The sequence below is a fragment of the Tursiops truncatus genome, chromosome 1 (assembly GCF_011762595.2).
Source record: "Tursiops truncatus isolate mTurTru1 chromosome 1, mTurTru1.mat.Y, whole genome shotgun sequence".
In the NCBI taxonomy this organism is placed as follows: domain Eukaryota; kingdom Metazoa; phylum Chordata; class Mammalia; order Artiodactyla; family Delphinidae; genus Tursiops; species Tursiops truncatus.
The window spans coordinates 159,549,343-159,570,582 of record NC_047034.1 but is presented as its reverse complement, the minus strand read 5'-3'; the positions used below and the strand labels follow the sequence as shown (position 1 = coordinate 159,570,582).

General features: G+C 39.4%; 1 protein-coding gene and 2 non-coding genes across 22 annotated transcripts in view; all 3 read right to left on the bottom strand.

Annotated features, from left to right (window-relative positions):
- PUM1 (pumilio RNA binding family member 1) overlaps window positions 1-21,240 on the bottom strand; it is a 128,001-nt gene that overhangs the window by 25,718 nt on the left and 81,043 nt on the right. For 17 of the 20 annotated variants that reach the window (XM_019938254.3, XM_019938261.3, XM_019938256.3 and 14 more), the window contains 5 exons: window positions 14,878-15,029; window positions 9,343-9,481; window positions 7,923-8,066; window positions 6,798-7,094; window positions 5,487-5,723 (listed from right to left, as the gene is read on the bottom strand). In XM_019938254.3, coding sequence (XP_019793813.1) covers window positions 5,487-5,723; window positions 6,798-7,094; window positions 7,923-8,066; window positions 9,343-9,481; window positions 14,878-15,029 — 969 coding nt within the window. The remainder of the gene's footprint in view (window positions 1-5,486; window positions 5,724-6,797; window positions 7,095-7,922; window positions 8,067-9,342; window positions 9,482-14,877; window positions 15,030-21,240) is intronic. The other 3 variants (XM_019938262.3, XM_019938263.3, XM_019938260.3) reach the window with 2 other exon arrangements.
- Window positions 9,151-9,227, bottom strand: LOC117309802 (small nucleolar RNA SNORD103/SNORD85). The gene has a single exon (XR_004524098.1). It is a non-coding gene; the product is annotated as a small nucleolar RNA SNORD103/SNORD85 (small nucleolar RNA).
- Window positions 17,309-17,391, bottom strand: LOC117309803 (small nucleolar RNA SNORD103/SNORD85). The gene has a single exon (XR_004524103.1). It is a non-coding gene; the product is annotated as a small nucleolar RNA SNORD103/SNORD85 (small nucleolar RNA).

Here is a 21,240-nt window from a genome sequence, read left to right as displayed (position 1 = left end):
CATGTGAAGTCGTATAGTCTTATTTGAAAGTGGACCTGGATTAATTGTAAATGTATAATGATCCTAGGGCAACACTAGAAAAAAAAAAAAGTAGTAGTATAACTGATAGGTTAAGAAAGGAAATAAAATGGAATCATATAAAATGCTCAATTAAAGCCACAAAAGGCAGAAAAAGAGCAGAAGACAGAAACAAAGAAAAAAAATAGAAGACAACAGATATGGTAAATATTAACCCAACTATATCAATAATCACTTTGAATGTCAATGGTCTAAATGAACCAATTAAAGAGATTGTCAGAGTGGATCAAAAAATGTAGTCCAGGGGCTTCCCTGGTGGCACAGTGGTTAAGAATCCACCTGCCAATGCAGGGGACGTGGGTTCGAGCCCTGGTCTGGGAAGATCCCACATGCCGCATAGCAACTAAGCCTGTGAGCCATAACTACTGAGCCTGCGCTCTAGAGCCCGCGAGCCACAACTACTGAGCCCTTGTGTCACAACTACTGAAGCCCGTGTGCCTAGAGCCTGTGCTCCGCAACAAGAGAAGCCACCGCAATGAGAAGCCCACACACCACAAGGAAGAGTAGCCCCCACTCGCCACAACTACAGAAAGCCCGTGAACAGCAACTAACACCCAACACAGCCAAAAATAAATAAATTTATTTTTAAAAATGTAATCCGACTATATGCTGTCTACAAGAAACTCACTTTAAAAATAAAGACACATACAGATTAACAGTAAATGGACGGACAAAAGTATACCACGCTTAAATTAAGATGTGCTTCAGTTACTTTATACAAAGGGTTTTCTAGTATTTCTAGCCATCTAGTATTCCATCCTTTTCCTATGTGGAATGTTTTCATTCATCTTGTTTTGCTTTCTGTACTCAGAGATTTAGTAGATGCCTAATGGGCAAAGTCCTGCCTTCTTTGCCTTTTAAAGAAAAATTCCAAAGGTGCCCAACATCTGGCTCTGTATTTATTACAGGCGGAGGCAATGTTGCTCACCAAAGTGTTTTTATTAAAAAGTTCTCCCCAATCCACTCCCTAATATCACAGCCAGGTAGCCCTAAATGAAAATAAGCCTAAGAGTAACTGTCTTTAGTGCGTAATACTGAATCCTAACTAAGTTGATTTTCACATGGTTTGTTTTACAGATGACAAGTCACCTTCAGAGAACCAGGTGTCACAAAACACTACATTTCCATTTAGAACAGAGAAGTGCCTAAAGGGGCACACATGACTAGTAAACAACCGGAAATTAATACAGGTTACTGAACAATAAATTAGAAACAGCTACTGCAGTTCAGGCAGGGACAGAGAAAACCATTTTGTTTGATCTTTGCTTTTCTTAAAGGACTAAGGGCACATACAACCTTGAATTTAAAGGACAGGAAGAATTTATTTGAAGAAGATAGGAATTCTACCATGATGATAAAACTAAATGCTTGCAAGCAACAAACAATCCAAAACAAAACTAGAATTCCATTCAAGAAAAATAAAATATACACTAACTAGTTTAACAAAAGACATTTAAGACCTACACACTAAAAATTTCAAAACTTTGCTGGGGAAAACGGTGCATGCAAAAAGATGAACCATCACCTCATGCAATACACAAAATTAATTCAAAATAGATCAAAGACTTTAAGAGCTAAAACAATAAAATTTTTAGAACGAAACACAGGAGAAAATCTTTAAGACCTTGAGTTGGGCAAAGATTTCTATACCAGAAAGCATGATAAACTGGACCTCATCAAAATTAAAACTACTGCACTTCAAAAACATCCATTTAAAAATAAAGGGCCTCCCTGGTGGCGCAGTGGTTGAGAGTCCGCCTGCCGATGCATGGGACACGGGTTCGTGCCCCGGTCCGGGAGGATCCCACATGCCGCGGAGCGGCTGGGCCCGTGAGCCATGGCCTCTGAGCCTGCGCGTCCGGAGCCTGTGCTCCACAACGGGAGAGGCCACAACAGCGAGAGGCCCGCGTACTGCAAAAAAAAAAAAAAAAAAAAAAAAAAAATACATATATTAAAAAAAAAAAAACAGAAGTTTGGGGACTTCCCTGGTGGTGCAGTGGTTAAGGATCTGCCTGCCAATGCAGGGGACACGGGTTCGAGCCCTGGTCTGGGAAGATCCCTCATACCGCGGAGCAAATAAGCCCATGTGCCACAACTACTGAGCCTGCTCTCTAGAGCCCACGAGCCACAACGAGAAGCCTGCGCAACACAACAAAGAGTAGCCCCCGCTCGCTGCAACTAGAGAAAGGCCGTGTACAGCAACAAAGACCCAACACAGCCAAAAATAAATTAATTAATTTTAAAAAATAGAAGTTTGATCTTTAAACAAGTAATGAAAAAAGCATTGAAGAGTCTATAGTAGGCACTCAACAAGTGATTGTTGAATAAATAATGAGAAAAATAACTCTGCAGGCACTGATGTTTTTTACAGTGCCCTAACACGTGTCTGTCTACTGGGAGGAAGTGTGAAAACGATATCATGGAGAAAAGATCCACACTGGGATAACAGAGATATAGGCTGGAGTGTGCACTCAAACACTTACTAGCTATGGGGTATCACGAAAGTCATTAAACCATGCTGAGTTTAGGTTTCCCTGTGTAGAGCAGAGTTACTTGAGTATTTAACACAATGAATGAACACAATGAATGAATGCTTACTTAGTATGGCTGTTAGTGATCCAAGAACTGATAGCCGGTGGCAGCAGTGTAGTATCAATAGTAGAAGCTATATTAGGAATGGCCCAATATATATTTGGTAAAGAAATGTTACATTTCCTTGGTGACAAATGGTAAATAGACTTATTGAGGTGATCACTTTGTAATAGTTAAGAATAAAGCATACACGAACCCTTTTCTCAAGGAAACAGACTGAGCTGAGGCAAAGCACTACCAATCAAGACACAAAGTTTCTCAGGAATGGCATGTATGATTAACGTGGTACATGCAGCAATGGAAATCCAATGGAAATACATACATCTAAAGTGCTTAAACAAAGTAAAAAAATTTTTAAGGGAAGGTATGTTAAAAATAAAACCAGGCAGACAGCAAGAGTCATTAAAATAAGAAATAACTCGCACCAATAGTTAGTTCCTTCTCCACAGGGGAAACGTAAATTAAGGAGAAGGAGGTATTTTATTAAATTGTTGATATATTGGAAAGAGGAAAGGCACCATGCATGCAAGTAATGTTTCCAGCTCCATTTTCAAACACCAAGAGCCATTTGGTTCAGAGGTTGATACAGTCCACAGGACAAATCTGGCCTGCCACCTATTTTTGTAAATAAAGTTTTATTGAAAGATAGCTGCACATTCTTTTACATTTTGCCTGTGGCTGCTTTCACACTTCTACAGCAGAGCTGAACACTGACTACATAGACCATCTGACCTGTAAGCCTAAAATATCTACTATCTGGCTCTTTACAAAAAACTTCTTGCAGATTTAATTTGTTTACTACTCAGTATATGTTAACACAGTTCAAATGTTTAAACCAAGGAATTAAAGGGTACGATTTCTGGATCTGATAATGCACTGGTTTAAAAGCTATCCTGGGTACATTATGTGACAGGATATACACTGACACTACATGCTTTGGAGTCAAAAAGGTTTTGACTCTAAATCCGTTCAGATATGAGAAGACCTAGCAAGATATTTAACTCAGTTTCCTCACTTCTGTATCATAGACATAATACCATATCTTCCAGAGTGATATGTACAGCACCCAAAACCGTTAACAGTAGCCACTAATAGCTATTCCATAAATGTTAGTACCTTCCATCTACATACTAGACTGGGACTTTCATCTCCCCCTTATAAGTCTGCATTAACCCTCATTCTTTAAAGCCAGGCATCCTGTCACAAGGAAACACTGTTGTGCAATATACCCTATTCCTTATCTATCCGATATGGACTTACCAATCTGGAACGTCCCTACAACTTTTCTTAAGTAATGTCCATATACAACATGAGACAGTGAGCTTTACAACTACAGTTCTCATCATGTGAAATCTCAGGATACACACATACACTCTCTCTCTCTCACATTTCTATGTACATACATACATACATAGTTCTGCCTTAAAACTCATCTCTCAAACTCAGAGACAGCACTCTTAGTTCTAGAATAATAACTATATTATCCTGTCCCCTTCAAGACTTTTTCTGATTTTTATAATCATTTCCCAGTCTTTGTCTTTCCAAATAGAAGTACACTATTCGTTTTTAGTCAGTCCTCATTTCTGAGTCCAGAAAGCCACTTTTAATCTTGCCAGTTAAAAACAAAAAAAGGTCCATGTAAACTATGGACTTTGGATGATAATGATGTATCAATGTAGGTTCATCAATTGTAACCAAGGTACCACTCTAGTGGGGGATGTTGATAATGGGAGAAGCTATGCATGTGTGGGTCAGAGGGTGCAAGGGAAATCTCTGTACTCTCCCCTCAATTTTGCTATGAGCCTAAAACTGCTCTAAAAAATAAAATTTTAATTAAAAAAAAATAATAATAAATAGAAGATTTTAAAAATCAGAATCTTCCAGCAAAGTGGCCATACATGGTATTTCCCAGGACAGTACTGATTCAGGCCTGTCATCACAGAGTAATTATTAACAGCAACCCCATTAACTCTCAAAAGCATCCTGGGTTGCATGATAAATTATATGGTCACTGTACTTCTATGCCTCAGCTTTCCCCATCTAAGAAATAAATCAGTACTTCAAAATCCAAACTCGATAAATAACTAGAGGAAGGGAGTGCGTACCATCTTCCATCTCTTGAAAGATTTAAACATTTGCCACCCAAATTGTTAATACAAGTTTCTTTTCATTTTTATAACTGTCTGCTTACTATCCTCTTTTCCCTCCTCATTTTCCAGGATCTAAATGGTAACATTCTTTTAAACCCCACACATATAACAAGCTAAACATATAATTGGGAAATATACATCTATACTCATTAGCATACTATGTAGTTTAAGAATGTATATACAAATTTTTTTAAAGAATCTGACAAAATTTTTAAAACAAAATGCTTTATGTGAGAAAGTAAGATATTAAACATATACATGGGGGAGGGGAGGGGAGGGGAGTCTGAAAAACAAGGCTAAGTATTAACTGTGGTGATATTTCAGTGGTGATACGAGGTTAATACACTCTTTGTCTCTATTTTCCAGCTTTACTTAAAATGAATCTGTACTGTGTTTATACTGAAAGATTCTCACATGTAGCCAAAGATGTTCATACTAAAGCTGAAGTGAATATACAGGGGAGGCGCCCAAACTTGAATAAATCCCAAACTGCTGTGCTATCTAGGTACAGCCTAAATAACATGAGGTACCTTCAGGAAGGCACAGAACACCCAGGACACGTCTTAGGATAAAGGGATTGTCCTTTGCTTATGCAAAGTACTTCTAATGTCATCAGTGGCAAGAGATTTCTAGAGTTCAAGGTGGTGTTAGAGTAATGGTTCTTACCCAGGTTTAAGCTTGAAGAGGATCCATGTGAAGAGAGGGAAGGAGGTGGTGTCTGTGAATGTCCTGGTCCCTGACTAGGGAGAGGCATGCCCACGGGTCCAGGAGAGGAGGAAAAGCTAAGGCCGTTATAAAAACTGTGTCCAATGGGGGTCAAGCTGCTCGATGTCCTCTTATAAAGGTCACTGCTGCCAGTCAGGGAGTCACGGCGGGAGCCACTGCCAGTGTTGGAGTTTGCAACTAAAATGGAATTAAAACAATGCAGATAAGAACAGGCCTGTTCTTCGAAGAACAAGCCCAGTGACCTGTTCCTAACACTTTGATCCAGACTCCTTACCACCGCAAATTTGTCAGCAGAGACAGCCTAACTGTTTATGTGGCAGTTCTAGGGGCAGGTAAAGTAATAAAGAGGACATGGCTCAGGTTAACATGAAACTCTTTTTCAAACCATCACACGTATGCTAAATTTTCCTTCCTTTTGTGTCTCATATTATGGGGGTGAGGGTGGGTTAAAATCCTCTGATGGCCACATAAGTTATGGGAAAGGTGAAAGAAAATGGGCTAGAAAGAATGCCTTTCATCAACCCAAAGGTTCTAGTAGAAAAATGGAGTAGAAAAAAGATTTGTGAATGGGGTACTGCCCCACTACCCAAGACTTACATATGAAAGCCTGGTTTCTCAAAGGGCTCAATCAAGAGTTACTGCTAGCCCCCAGCTCCAACTTAAGACACTTTCTCTCAAATAAACCCTTCTGTTTTGAGATCACATTGTTTTACAAACACTGCAATTATCCCATCGTTTACCTTACTACTTTCCTGCTTTTTTCTCCCATCAAAACATTTAAAGTATCTCAGTTTAATTCCTTCCTCCCACTTTCCCATAATATCCACCTTAATTCTTCTCAAGAGACTGGAGAAAACTCATGACTCTTTAAGGCCTGCAGATTGTGGAGTACACTACCCTATGATCTTTGGTAAGTCCTCCTCCCTTGGTTCTTAACATCGACATTTGTATAATTCCCTCCACATTCTTCCAATGCCTGCAAAAATCCTCAAGGATTTTCTAATCCTTGAAACAAACGGACTTTGAGAGTATAAATAAGTAGCAACGTGAGTGTAAACCTGAAATAGGCCCCAAATGTGTAACTTGAATAGTCCATTATCTCAAACACATGTGGAACAGCTGGGTTCCCACGGGGCTCGGTCCAGATCTGCCTGTGGTATCTGTCCAGGGTTCCATGCATTGTCAGTGTTCCATAAAGATTGTAAAAATAATTAAAATTCAGTTTCAACAGCACATCAGTCTAATTTCTACCTGCTGTTCCAAACCCTCCAAGGGCTGATCCCAGAGTGGCGCCGAGAGAACTGCTACTTCCAAATCCCAAGGATGTGTTGGCAGGCTGGGCAGAGCCCTGGGAGAAGAGGGAGCTGCTCTGTGAATTGCTGCTCAGAGAGTTGTTGCCATAGAAAGAGCTGGATGCCAGGTTGTTACTGGGCTGCTGCTGGGGCTGGGGCTGAGGCTGCTGAGTTCCTAAAGGGCGAAATGGTCCATTTGTTGTTCCAGCAAGACCACCGGCTGCTCCATTTGCTGAAGCTGCAGCCGCTGCAACAGCTATGTAGAAGAAAGCAAACCATTTGGCTATGAAAGAGATTGGCCACATTTCCAAACTACATTGTTATCCTTTTGAAAACCTTTTAATGTTGCCATATTTTTTCAAAGCAGACACAAACCTTGTAAAGAACTATACAAATCTGTCTTTGATCCCTTCATCTGAAGCTTCTATTTTCTATTTCTACTTTCAATTCAAAGTCAAAATACCATTGAAGCCAAGTTCACTGTATTGACAGCTCTAAAGAGGCTATAGTTTAAAATAGAAATGGATATCAAAAAGTTGTATTTCAAATACAACTACTTCCTAAAATCTCAAGTTCTACAAATATCTACATTAAGGACATTTTTTTCCAGAACCAAATACTGAAGTCCCTCAAATTCCTAGGACACTTGAGCATGTTGCTCTCCCCTAGATGTCCCCACTGTTGCTCCCAAATTTATAATATATATGACTTAAAATAAAAACCTATTGCCCCACCCCCTCAAGCAACAAACAAAAACAAAACAAATACCACATCATCTTAAAATAATGATATGAATTTCACGATATGAAGTGAAATTAGCCTTGGACTTCTGCCAACAGTGCCATTTTGTATGAGTAATCCAACTTCCTATGCTCACAGTAGAGCAGGTCCTTGCTGCTAACCAGCTGGTACATGCTGTCAACAGAATCAGAACCTGATCACTTGCTGCTTCTGATTCTCTCTTTGAAAAATTACAGGGTAGAATTCCTACACTGAGAATGTCAAAGTATATTTCAACACAGTTTAAGAATATCATCCATTGCCCCTTTTAGATCTGAGTGAGTCTACTAAGACGTAAGCTCACCTGCTTGTGCGGCTGAGGAGCTAATGATGACTGGGGCAGGAGCTACAAGTCGAACAGGAGCTCCAAGGCCGTTTCTCGCTCCTGCATTCACCACAAGGGCACCGGTTTGGTCATAGTAAGCAGCAGGAGCCAAGACTGGATAACCTGAGAATATTAAGTTAAGTACACATGAAACAGATAAGTACATATGAATCTAACAAATGTCTCCTGGGCACCAGAATATCTTATTGATAGACAGTTACAAACTCAGCATTGGGATCCTGGCTTCGCCACTTAAGGTAGCTGTACAACCCTGAATCTCTGGGTATCCTCATGAGGATAGTAATAATAACAGCCTCACAAAGTTCTTGTTAAGATTAAAAGATGAGTGTGAAAGATGTAACATGCTACCTGGCACAATAAGGGGTAGTGTTATTTATTATCCACCAAGTGTTAGGGAATTCGGTGGGATAGGGAATACCTGTGCTCTTCAAAGTGCTAACCACAGTTATCACCAGCAACCATACACTGACAATTTTTTTTATGTTTTCTTGCCTACACAAGTTAACAGTAGGTACAAATGATTCCAACAATCAAAGAACTTTCATACCACATAATCTAAGCACAAATATCCTACAAGTTAGCAGGGAAAACCTAGACAGGCTTCAATTAACAGGGTCTTTCAATATTCTATGAGATGGAATCTTCAAATCCTATTGAGCCATAAGAGAAATTATAGGTGACTTCATAATAAAACATAAATGCTTAGTAATTAACAACATGCATGATGCAAGTTCAAGTTACTCAGTGAATTCATAAATAGATCAGTTGATTTAGGGATGTGCCATGGTAAGAACCCATAAACGTATACTGAGGTCTCAGAAGGACCTGTTTCAAAGGAATAACCTCAGACTACATGCAATCCATGCAAAGAATAAGACCAGGAGACAGTGAGCTAAGAATAACCTATATTCAGGATATATATCAATCACAGATAGACAGCTACAAAGCACCTCTACTGTTGGTTCGAGAGAAATCCTAAAAATGTAAGGAGGACACTATCAAGGAATACTAGGAATGTCTTCCTAATAATACTATTCAAAGACATCAGCCTTGGAGTGACGCTGATGCAGTCTGGCCACTCTTTCCACTCTTAACACTGAGGGAGAAAACAGATCATCACCAAAGGAAAATAGCATACTCCAAGCTATGTGTGGAGGTTCACATATCTCCAACATTTAAGACTGAGACTGGCTCAGAACACTAGGTGCTCTCATCAACGAACTATGGTCTAAGTGAGGGCAAGTGTATGTCATCCTCGCCAGTGCCAAATGATGACAAGCCTAAGCAAGCCAAAAGTACTGCCCATTCTCTTCTGAATCTTCCCCAATAAGCAGACTTTTTCACCCTCAAATGATGAGGAACAACAATGCAGCCTCACCTGGCATGCCTGCAGCCAGTCCTTGTCCAAAAGCAAGGGCAGAATTCACTGCTGCAGCTGCCACTAGTGGATCTGCTTGCTGTCCCTGCTGGTTCTGATTTGGGGTCAAAGGACGCTGGCTGGCTCCTCCACGGAGAACCTGGGAGACAAAAATAAATCAACTACTTTCTTTTCATTGGAAACATCTAAGACCCGCCACATGCTTCAGTTGGATCAACTTTAAAACGGATGGTTGTTAACGATTTTTCTGATAATGGTTTTATGTGGCATGGCTGTTAGGATAAAAAAAATCCATTAACAGCATTTCATATAGTGAAATTTCATTCTACCATTCTTAGTTTAAACATATTACCTTTATAAGGAGCCAAGAGCATACAAAAGTGATCATTCATTCATTAATCAAATACTTAATGCCTAACATCTGGCAGGTAATGGGGCTACAGCAATGAACAAGACACACAAAGCTCCTGCCCAACTGGAGCTTTTATTCCAGCGAATGAGAGCTAGACAGTAACTCTACAATAATTAAAAAGTGGGTGAGGGCCTCCCTGGTGGCGCAGTGGTTGAGAGTCCGCCTGCCGATGCAGGGGACACGGGTTCGTGCCCCGGTCCGGGAGGATCCCACATGCCATGGAGTGGCTGGGCCCGTGAGCCATGGCCACTGAGCCTGCGCGTCCGGAGCCTGTGCTCCGCAGTGGGAGAGGCCACAACAGTGAGAGGCCCGCGTAACCACAAAAAAAAAAAAAAAAGTGGGTGAAAAAAAGAGTATGGTGGAGTGGAGGAGGGGTTTAGATATGATAAACAAGTGTAATTTACCCACATCATTAAGTTATAGTATCTGTATCAAAACACAGACACACAGACACAGACACACACACACACACACACACACACACACTAAACTTTCTTTATGGAATGTGAGAACATTTTCTCTACCCTATAACACTATTCCCATTTATCAGGGCCCAAATGGCCCCAAATGAAATCAACAGGTTTGATTTAGGAGGCTTCTGACTTGATCGTTTCTATTCTTCCTCTCATAAATACCACAAACGCACAGTAATCTACATGGATATGAGTATTAGTCAAGAACACTGACATTTCAGCACAGAATACTAGTTCTGTCACCGTGATAAAGGATCTACTTTTCTTTTTATTAATGAAACATAGGTAGTAAGATGCTGATAATCATTCTTATTCTGAATGCTCTGAAGAATCTATTCCAAAAGATCTATCTATGCCAGTAAGTAAAAATGCAAAACCCAATACCAAGGCTAAAATTACCAACGTTTATGCATTTTGCAATGTTTTCAAAGGCAAAGTTCTTATCAGATCATTTTCAGTATCACTCTGCTACTTATAAAAGTTACACATGTAATCAAGAACCCGTGCACAGATTTTTCTTGGTACCATTTGGTAAAAAATGTAAAAGAGAAACACCACAATCAAATATTTATTAAATGAGTACTTTAAATGACCAACACTGTCCATATTGGCAAGAAGAGATGTGTAGACACTTAATTTACCCAAACTTTCTTATTTCTTTATCTGTAAGAATAGTAACAGCTGATCATGCAGATTTGTAGGAAATATTAGAATTAATGTCTGCAAGGCACAGTGCCTAGTACCCAGGAGCTAATCAATAACCAATAGCTAATTCCTATCAAAATATTAGGCAATTCATTTCTGTTTGTGAACCAAAGAATCTAACGGACTTGACAACAGAAGGAGTGCTTCAATCTATATAGGTAGAAGACTCAAGGGAGGCTGCACAGGTGAGAGTCTGTAGAAAATGCCTAACCAATAATCCAGAACAGCTCTCATCCTAGAAGTAAACAGCAGGTACAGAGATATGGCAAATACTAATAGTTCAAGAACTTAAAAAAAAAAAAAAAATCAATGAAAACATCCTTTTCATAGGGCAGAATGAATTAGGCTTATGTTTGGTTAGGAGTTGTGTGAAACATCAGAGGACAGGGAAATGGACAAGGTACCTGAAGAAAGGGGTAGTCCAGACTACTGAGTCCTATTTTACAATCAGGAGAGCAATGTGTTTCCTTTTTGTCAACTCTCTAGAAATCTAAGTGGTTCCCTTGACAATAAATCAAAGTTCTTAAGTCAGCTGCCAATATTCATATTTTAATTTCATAAATGTCAAGCCTGAATTTTATGGAAACAAATATGTAAAATTCCACAAGTAAAATTTTATATACTATAAAATCAACAAAAATGACTGAATATCTACTTGTAAAACACTATCCTAGGAGTTAGTTTACTACCTATCTTCATGATGCAAAAGGTGTTAAATTCAAATTTCTTTTCAAAGGTACTGATTTAAACACAGCATTTAAAATGTAATAAGCAAGTAGATGCTCAATGGAGATATTTTCATTAATAATCATTCATCCTTCTACAGTTCACCATGCTTAGTAGAATCATAATCTATACAGTCTCCCCTAATCTAGAAAGTTCAGAAGCCATTCTAAACTTTTCTCTCTCAAAATGCAACATCCAACACCAAGCCACCACCTGTGCCTGGGTTCAACCTAATATCCAGGATTTTTTCTTTAACAAACATTTTGAAATAGAGAATAACAGTTTTTTTTTTAATCAGGTGTCAAAGGAACCTTCAAAAAGAATGAAAAAGAAATCAGAAGGAAGGTGAAGTGGCCAGGATGTCACTGACTCTACTGAAAGTTTCAGCAATTACATTTGGAAGAGTCAGCATGCCTAGAAGAACATAACAAATGCTTTCTGATAAAACGTAAAGGCCAAAAGGCCGAAAGCAAAGTTTAAAAAGAACCTCTCATTTCAATGACTATGACCAAAAAAGTTCACCAAGAATATCGTATTTTCCTGAAACATCTGACGCCAGAAACTGGCAAAAATATCACTGGAACTAAAATATGGCTACTTGTTAAAAGGTAATGTTAATAATAATAACTTTTTCATAGTAAGGTTTGTTATTGTGGATGACAGAAAACTCTGAAATAATGTACATGATTATCATGCCCATTTTATAGCTAAGGATATGTTCAGAGAAATCATGCAACTTGCCCTAGTTGCAACCAGTTAGTGGTAGAACAAAGACCAGATCTCAGGCTTTCTATCACCATGGTCAGAAGACGTAACAAGTTGTGAACTTACAGATTTGGGTTCAAATCTTCTTCTTTTTTTAAATTTATTTTTGGCTGCACTGGGTCTTTGTTGCCTTTAGTTGCAGAAAGCGGGAGCTACTCTGTTGCGGTGCGCAGGCTTCTCATTGCGGTGGCTTCTCTTGTTGTGGAGCACGGGCTGTAGGCACACGGGCCTCAGTAGTTGTGCCTCGCGGGCTCTAGAGCATGGGCTCAGTAGTTGTGGTGCACAGGCTTAGTTGCTCTGTGGCATGTGGGATCTTCCCGGACCAGGGCTCGAACCCATGTCCCCTGCATTGGCAGGCGGATTCTTAACCACTGCACCACCAGGGAAGTCCCAGGTTCAAATCTTACCACCTTAATAGGTGTGTGATCCTGGGCACACAAATTCCATTTCCTTAATCTTATGCTGGGAAGTCATATAATCTACTTATCAGAATAAAAGAAATTATATGTAGAGCACTTAGCTTTAAACAAAAAGCTTTCAATAAGTACTTATTACTATTTTTCTTATTCACTCTATTAGAGCAAATTTTAAACAAAGCAACTACTTCAGTCTTCTAAATCCATGATTTGGCAGCCATTTAAACACAAAGATCATGACTTGATAAATACCAACTATCCACAAAGAGTAGCTAAGAAATTTATTAATAGGGATCACCCATTCTGTCAACAAACTATCTGCTGAATTCCCTATGCATGTGGTACTAGAATTCTATCTATTGCAACAAAAATCATGCATTAACTTACAAAAAAAATCTGACTACAAAAATACTGACTCAGAGGGGCTTCCCTGGTGGCGCAGTGGTTGAGAGTCTGCCTGCCGATGCAGGGGACGTGGGTTCGTGCCCCGGTCCGGGAAGATCCCACATGCCGTGGCGCGTCTGGGCCCGTGAGCCATGGCCACTGAGCCTGCGTGTCCGGAGCCTGTGCTCCGCGATGGGAGAGGCCGCAGTGGTGAGGCCCGCGTACCACAAAAATAAATAAATAAATAAAATGCTGACCCAGAATAAACTAGCTAGAATTTCAAGACCTGTGTTTTTCCTATAAACTTGTAAAATCTAAAAAATTAAACATACACTCTCCTACTAAAACTGATAAAAAGCAAAGGATTCTTGTTTGGATCATTATCATATGTACATATATGAGCTGGTGTTTTTCCTCAAAAGACAGCTTTAATTTGACGATGCTTATCAAAAGCCTAAATGTTCACTTTATTTACTTGGGGAAAAAACTCCATTTCTAGGACTTTATTCCATGGAAATAATCATGTACTTATGCAAAGAATATTAATCTTATTTATAACACCAAAATATGGCTAAGTTATAACTTAGTTATATAAATATAACATTAATAATAATGGACTGGTCAAAATAAATGAGATACTCTTTAATAGATTTAAAAACGTTAAATAACATGGAAGAGTATAACAACAAGATGCAAAGCCATGTGGACAGCATAATCCCAATTTTATAAGAAATTAATTAAATAGTAAGGCTAGAATGACAGATACCCAACATTTATATTGCTTTTTATCTGACAGGAGGATTTAGGGGATTTTTTTTCCTTCAAGTAATCCAATTCACCACAATTTTCAGCAATAAATAGGTGTTATTCTAGTAAGCAAGAGAAAATGGCCTATCTAATATAAAAAGACGCATCGTATTGCAATTAACTATCCTTTCTCATCTTGGTTAAAAAGCTTACTCTAAGTTAAAAGAGATAAAATAGGTATAAGATTTATGTCCAATTCAACAGATGTTACTATATATAAAATAAACAACAAGGATCTACTGAATAATACAAGGAACTATATTCAACATCTTATAATAACCTATAATGGAAAAGAATATGAGAAAGAATATATATACATACACACACACATATACATATGTATGTATATATGTAGGTATAAATGAATCACTTTGCTGTACACCTGAAACTAATACAACATTGTAAATCAACTTACTTCAATTTTTTTTTTAATTGATGCTATAAATAAGCAATCTGAAGAACTAGTATCTCCCCTTTGGTAGCAAACTACTTAAAGAGAGAGCCAGAAGTGATCAGAGAATGGTGCTTAGAAACTAACTACAGTATCAAAGAAAGAAAACTTCACTATCAGTATGAATACTCAATTTGCCACACTTAACTGGAAAATCCTCTAAGCAGTATCACATGATATGTAATACCATGATCTCAACTAGTCACAATGAACAAGGACCTGATACGTAAAAGACATTCAGTAAAGCACAGTCAAGTCTGAGCATGAACTCAGATACCACACAAGGGAACTCACCCATTCACAATTCAATTTCTCTATCAGGGACGACACTACCTTTTACCTACACACAATAACTAATATTCGCATTCAGGTGGCATAAATTTTGTCTGCACTCACCTGCTGCTGCCCTTGCTGAGCCTGAGGGGTGGTCTGCTGATTAGCAGAGTTTGTTGCTGCGGCAGCGGCAGCAGCTTGCTGCTGGAAGAGGCTGGCAGGGTAGACTCCCCAGGGAGTAACTCCATAATACTGGTGAGGGACCACAGCCGGGCCTAAAAAATAGCAAGAGAAAGGTAAGAAAAGTTTAGACTATTAACAATCATCTCAGTTTCCAAAGACAACCTGACTCAGCAGACACTACTGTAAAATATTAACTTAATATATTGATTCATTCTAGCTACTCATGAATTCTATTTTTAAAAAACAGAAAATATTATACATGATCCCCAAACCAAAGTCTTCTAAAGTCAGTAATATACTCCAGGCCTAGAGGAAGAAGCTAGTGAAGGACCAAGCATTGGAGATACTGAAAGAAAGCATAAGTGATAGAAGCTGGAAGGGGTACGTGTAAGAACAGATGGAGGAATTGGCCTTGCTCAATCAAGAAGGGAAATAAATGTAGAGTTTGTGTGCTTAAAGTGATGGAACACAGCAAAAGATTAAGTTGTACCCTGCTTTCAGTGGTAAGGATGGCACCTGAGGTGACTGACAGGGACAGGGATCTTGGTGCTTCATTAACTCCAGAAGCATGAAAATCCATCAGCTGCCTAACAAAGCCCAAACATGCCACTGAACCTCCACGGCTCAAATCTAAGAGGCTTGGTTTTCCTATTTCTAATGTCACAAAAAGCATTCAGCACAACTACAATCAGACATTGGTATATGAGATTCAAATTTGTCAAAGCTGAAAACAAGCAGAAATAAAAAATGTAACACCTTGACTTCTTACAGACCTGAGTATTCTATACAAAACTAAGCGTTCTGGGCTTCCCTGGTGGCACAGTGGTTAAGAATCTGCCTGCCAATGCAGGGGACACAGGTTCGAGCCCTGGTCCAGGAAGATCCCACGTGCCGCGGAGCAACTAAGCCTGTGTGCCACAACTACTGAGCCTGCGCTCTAGAGCCCATAAGCCACAACTACTGAGCCCAAGTGCCACAACTACTGAAGCCTGCGCGCCTAAAGCCCATGCTCCACAACAAGAGAAGTCACGACAATGAGAAGCCCGCACACAGCAACAAAGACCCGACACAGCCATAAAATAAATAAAATAAATAAATTTATTTTAAAAAAACAACAACAACTAAGCATTCTGCTTTAGCCTAAATAATCTGTTCACCCTCTTTGGAAACAAGCTACAGCTGTAGTCTCTGCCAAACAGAACATGCAACAGAGAAGTAACAGAGCTATGCAGAAAGCAACCTGGGAGGGGCAGAACTCTAAACCACAGAATTCTCTGAAGCTGGTGGCAAGAAACACCAAGGCTTATTTGCCAACTAAGACAAGGACTCAAAGCCAGCTTCTCACATCTGCTGGAACACATCTCTAATAAGAACCTGCTTAGTTAAAGCACAGAGTTTCAAATATTTGCAACCTGATTAAATAATTACTGCACTTTTCAGTGAAGCTCCATAAAGCTGTTTCAAATATATCCATTCTGACATAGTAGCCAAGCCTGTAGAAATATGTACTTCATTAAGTCAAAATCAATTTATACATGTTTTTTGTTTCTCCATTAAGTTCTAAAACACAAATAAGTCAAATTATATCACTGTCCAATATTACTCTGACATTTCTAATTCGGTATTTTCTGTGTCTGTGGTCTTAGCCAAGATCAAGAAGCTCTGTTCATAAAGGTGCCCACTGTCAAACACAGGGCAAAATGGTTCAAAATGAAGGTGCTGCTTAGAAAAACTATGCTACAAAATGAGATATTTTTTAATAATAAACAAATGGGCTAAAAAATGTTAAACATGTAGGCATCTGAATAGTCTAAAAACGATACCTCCAAGTAGGAGAGACTGGTGAGCCCCCCAAACTCAGCTGACTATTGTTTATAAAGTGGGGTGGTCTTGGGACAGTTAAAGAAAGAATGAAAAAGAACACAATGAAGACTACCTATGTCTTAGTTTCCTCACCTGCAAAATGGGTGTAATAGATGTTAGGGTGTTGTCACATCTGTTGTTAAAGGTTGGGGTGCAACCTGCAGTGACAGTCCCAAGGCTCCCCCAAAAGTCAACAAAAGCAAACCTCTACTGTGCAGAGAATGATGTTACAATAAACAACTGCACTGTCCTTTAAGTTTTCTCAACTGGCATTTCTACTACTTTCCTTGGTCATGTCTTGGTCATGTCTTTCCTTGGTCTACTACTTTCCTTGGCTCATGACACAGAGTTTAGGAAAATAGCTCAGGGTGCATCATTAATTGGGCTTGGCTCCTCAGGATGCCTGCTTCAATTCCTGTGTGATTAACACTCCACAAGAATATGCAGTTTCACAGTTTGGGCAGTTAACAGTTCTGGCTCTCTGTGAAAGCCCTTAAGTCATTTTCAGTCTGGCTCAGCTGATAAGTACAAAAGCAAGATTCTCATCACCAAACTATGATCTCAGTGAGGACAAGTGTGTCATCCCTAAGACTAGTTCTTTGTTTCAAATAGCATATAGTAAGTTAGTAGAGGAAAGTTTGCAGAGGAAAGAAAGTACAGAGAAGACAATTCAGGATAACACAGACATTGTATACTACAGTGGAGTGCATGCATAGGCTTTGAGCTAGATCTGGCTCAAACCCGAACTCTACAACATTTAAATTGTGTGACCCCTACTGCCCAAAGCAATCTACAGAATTAATGTGATCCCTATCAAATTACCCATGACATTCTTCACAGAACTGGAACAAATAATCCTAAAAATTATATGGAACCACAGAAGACCCAGAATTGCCAAAGCAATCCTCAGAAAAAAGAACCAAGCAGGAGGCATAACCCAGCCAAACTTCAGACAATATTACTAAGACACAACAGTAATTGAAACAGTGTGGTACTGGCACAAAAACAGACATATGGATCAATGGAACACAAGAGAGAACCTAGAAATAAACACACACACCTACAGTCAATTAATCTTCAACAAAGGAGGCAAAAATATACAGTGGAAAGAAGACAGTCTCTTCAGCAAGTGGTGCTGAGAAAGCTGGACAGCCACATGTAAATCAATCAAGTTAGAACACAGTCACACCATACTCAAAAATAAACTCAAGGGCTTCCCTGGTGGCGCAGTGGTTAGGAGTCCGCCTGCCGATGCAGGGGACGCGGGTTCGTGCTCCGGTCCGGGAGGGTCCCACATGCTGCGGAGCAGCTGGGCCCGTGAGCCATGGCCGCTGAGCCTGCGCGTCTGGGGCCTGTGCTCTGCTACGGAGAGGCCACGGCAGTGAGAAGCCCGCGTGCCGCAAAAAAAAAAAAAAAAAAAAAAAAACCTCAAAATGGCTTAAAGACTTAAATATAAGACATGACACCATAAAACTCCTGGAAGAGAACATAGGCAAAACATTCTCTGATATAAATCATAGCAATCTTTTCTTAGGTCAGTCTTCCAAGGCAACAGAAACAAAAATAAACAAATGGGACCTAATCAAACTTACAAGCTTTTGTGGACTTCCCTGGGAGTCCAGTGGCTAAGACTCCATGCTCCCAACGCAGGGGACCCCGGTTCCATCCCTGGTTAGGGAACTAGATTCCACATGCCACAACTAAAGACTCCGCATGCCACAACTAAGACCCAATGCAGCCAAATTATTAAGTAAATATTAACAACAACAACAAAAACTTACAAGCTTTTGTACAGCAAAGAAAACCATAAACTAAACAAAAAGACAACCTACAGCCTAGGAGAAAATATTTGCAAATGACGAGACCGACAAGGGCTTAATTTTCAAAATATACAAACAGCTCATGCAACTCAACAACAGCAACAAAAAACAAACAAACCAATAGAAAAATGGGCAGAAGACCTAAAGAGACATTTCTCCAAAGAAGATATACAGATGGCCAACAGGCACATGCAAAGATGCTCAACATTACTAATTATTAGAGAAGTGCAAATCAAACAACAATGAGGCACCATTTCATACCGATCAGAATGGCCATCATTAAAAAGTCCACAAATAACAAATGCTGGAGAGGCTGTGGAGAAAAGTGAACACTCCTACATTGTTGGTGGGAATGTAAGTTGGTGCAGGCACTCTGGAAAACAGTATGGAGGTTTCTCAAAAAACTAAAAATAGAGTTGCCATATGATCCAGCGATTCTACTCCTGGGCATATATCCAGACAAAACTATAATTCAAAAAGATACATGCACCCCTATGTTCATAACAGCACTATTCACAATAGCCAAGACATGGAAACAACCTAAATGTCCAGCGACAGATGGATGGATAAAGAAGAAGTGGTACATATATACAATGGAATACTACTCAGCCATAAAAAAGAATGAAACAGGGCTTCCCTGGTGGCACAGTGGTTGAGAGTCCGCCTGCCGATGCAGGGGACATGGGTTCATGCCCCGGTCAGGGAGGATCCCACATGCCGCAGAGCGGCTGGGCCCGTGAGCCGTGGCTGCTGAGCCTGCGCTCCGCAACGGGAGGGGCCACAGCAGTGAGCGGCCCGCGTACAGCAAAAAAAAAAAAAAAAAAAAAAAAATGAAATAATGCCATATGCAGCACCATGGATGGACCTAGAGATGATCATACTAAGTGAAATAAGTCAAAAAGAGAAAGACAAATACCATATGATATCACTTATATGTGGAATCTAAAATATGACACAAATGAGCCTATCTATGAAACAGAAACATAGAAAACAGACTTGTGTGTGTGCGTGTGTGTGTGTGTGTGTGCGCGCGCGCGCGTTCGGGGGGATGCCAGTGGGGAGGGATGGATTGGCAGTTTGGAATTAGCAGATGCAAACCATTATATATAGAATGAATAAACAACGAGGTCGTACTGTATAGCACAGGGAACTATAGTCAATATCCTGTGATAAACCATACTAGGAAAGAATTTTAGGGACTTCCCTGGCAGTCCAGTGGTTAAGACTTCATCTTCTAATGCAAGGGGTGTGGGTTTGATCCCTGGTCAGGGAGCTAAGATCCCACATGCCTCAAGGCCAAAAAACCAAAACATAAAACAGAAGCAATATTGCAACAAATTCAGTAAAGACTTTAAAAATGGTCCACATCAAAAACACAAAACAAAACAAAAAACAAAAACTTTAATAAAATTTTTAAAAGACTGTATATATGTATAACTGAATCACCTTGCTGTATAGCAGAAATTAACACATTGTAAATCAACTGTACTTCAATTTAAAAATATAGAAAAATTTTAAAACAAAAATTAAACAATTTTGCACAAATAAAACAAGGTAAATATGGGATATTATAGATATATTAGTTAACTCGATGGAGGGAATCCTTTCACAATGTATACATACATTAATGTTGTATACTCTCAATACATTACAATTTTGTCTGGCAATTATATCTCAATAAAGCTGGAGGGAAAAGTAGAGACTAAATAAATAAATTGTGTGACCTCAAGCAAGACAGCTCTCTGAGCCGCAAATTCCTAATCTGAAAAGCCATCATCCAACAATTCATATGAATGAAAAGCACTCACTGGCAAACAATTAATAAGGGTTCAATAAATATTAATGGTAATTAGCAAAGATTCTACTTCCCCTAAAGGCAACAGGGGCAGAGAAATTATACTACATATGTTCCCATCACAACCCATGCCAAAATGTGAACAATTCTAAAGAAAACAATATGAAATTCTATGCTGCATTTGAGTTCATAATTACAAATCACATGCTATAAAATATGTGAAATCTTACAAATAATATTTAGTCACAATTAACATGACTTGGAGGGATGTCTCCAAAGAATATTTACTTTGGAAGACATTAAGTCTGTCCTAACGTTGAATTCAATCTACCATATATTTATGACCGCACCATGTTGACAGCTACTGTGCCACACAGAGTCAAGTAACAAAAGTGTCTGCCTTTGAAAGAGTTCAGTCTCAAGGGGGAAGAAAATCCAGTCATGTACACGTCCACAAGCAAATAAATACAAAGTGATGATTAGAGAAAGAATAGGGAAAGGTCAGCAAAGGAAGGCTTTCTAGAGGTGACAATAGCAGCTAAGAAGCTTCCCAGGCAAAGAATGGAGAAAGAGTTTACTCTAGAGGACTAAGAAGACCATAATGTCCAAAGACACAGAGGCCTAAACCAGTGTGGTATGTGTAGCAAACTAAAATCAATTTAGTACGGCTAGAATGTACGGTATGAGCCAGTGGGAGCCAATTTGAAGGGGGAGAAAGTGGCGCACATGTAGAGACATCCATATAGTCGTGGAGAGATCCCTATACCTAGTGGGTCCAAATCCTCACTAATCCTCACAATGTCATGGCAGTTCCTTAGAAACACT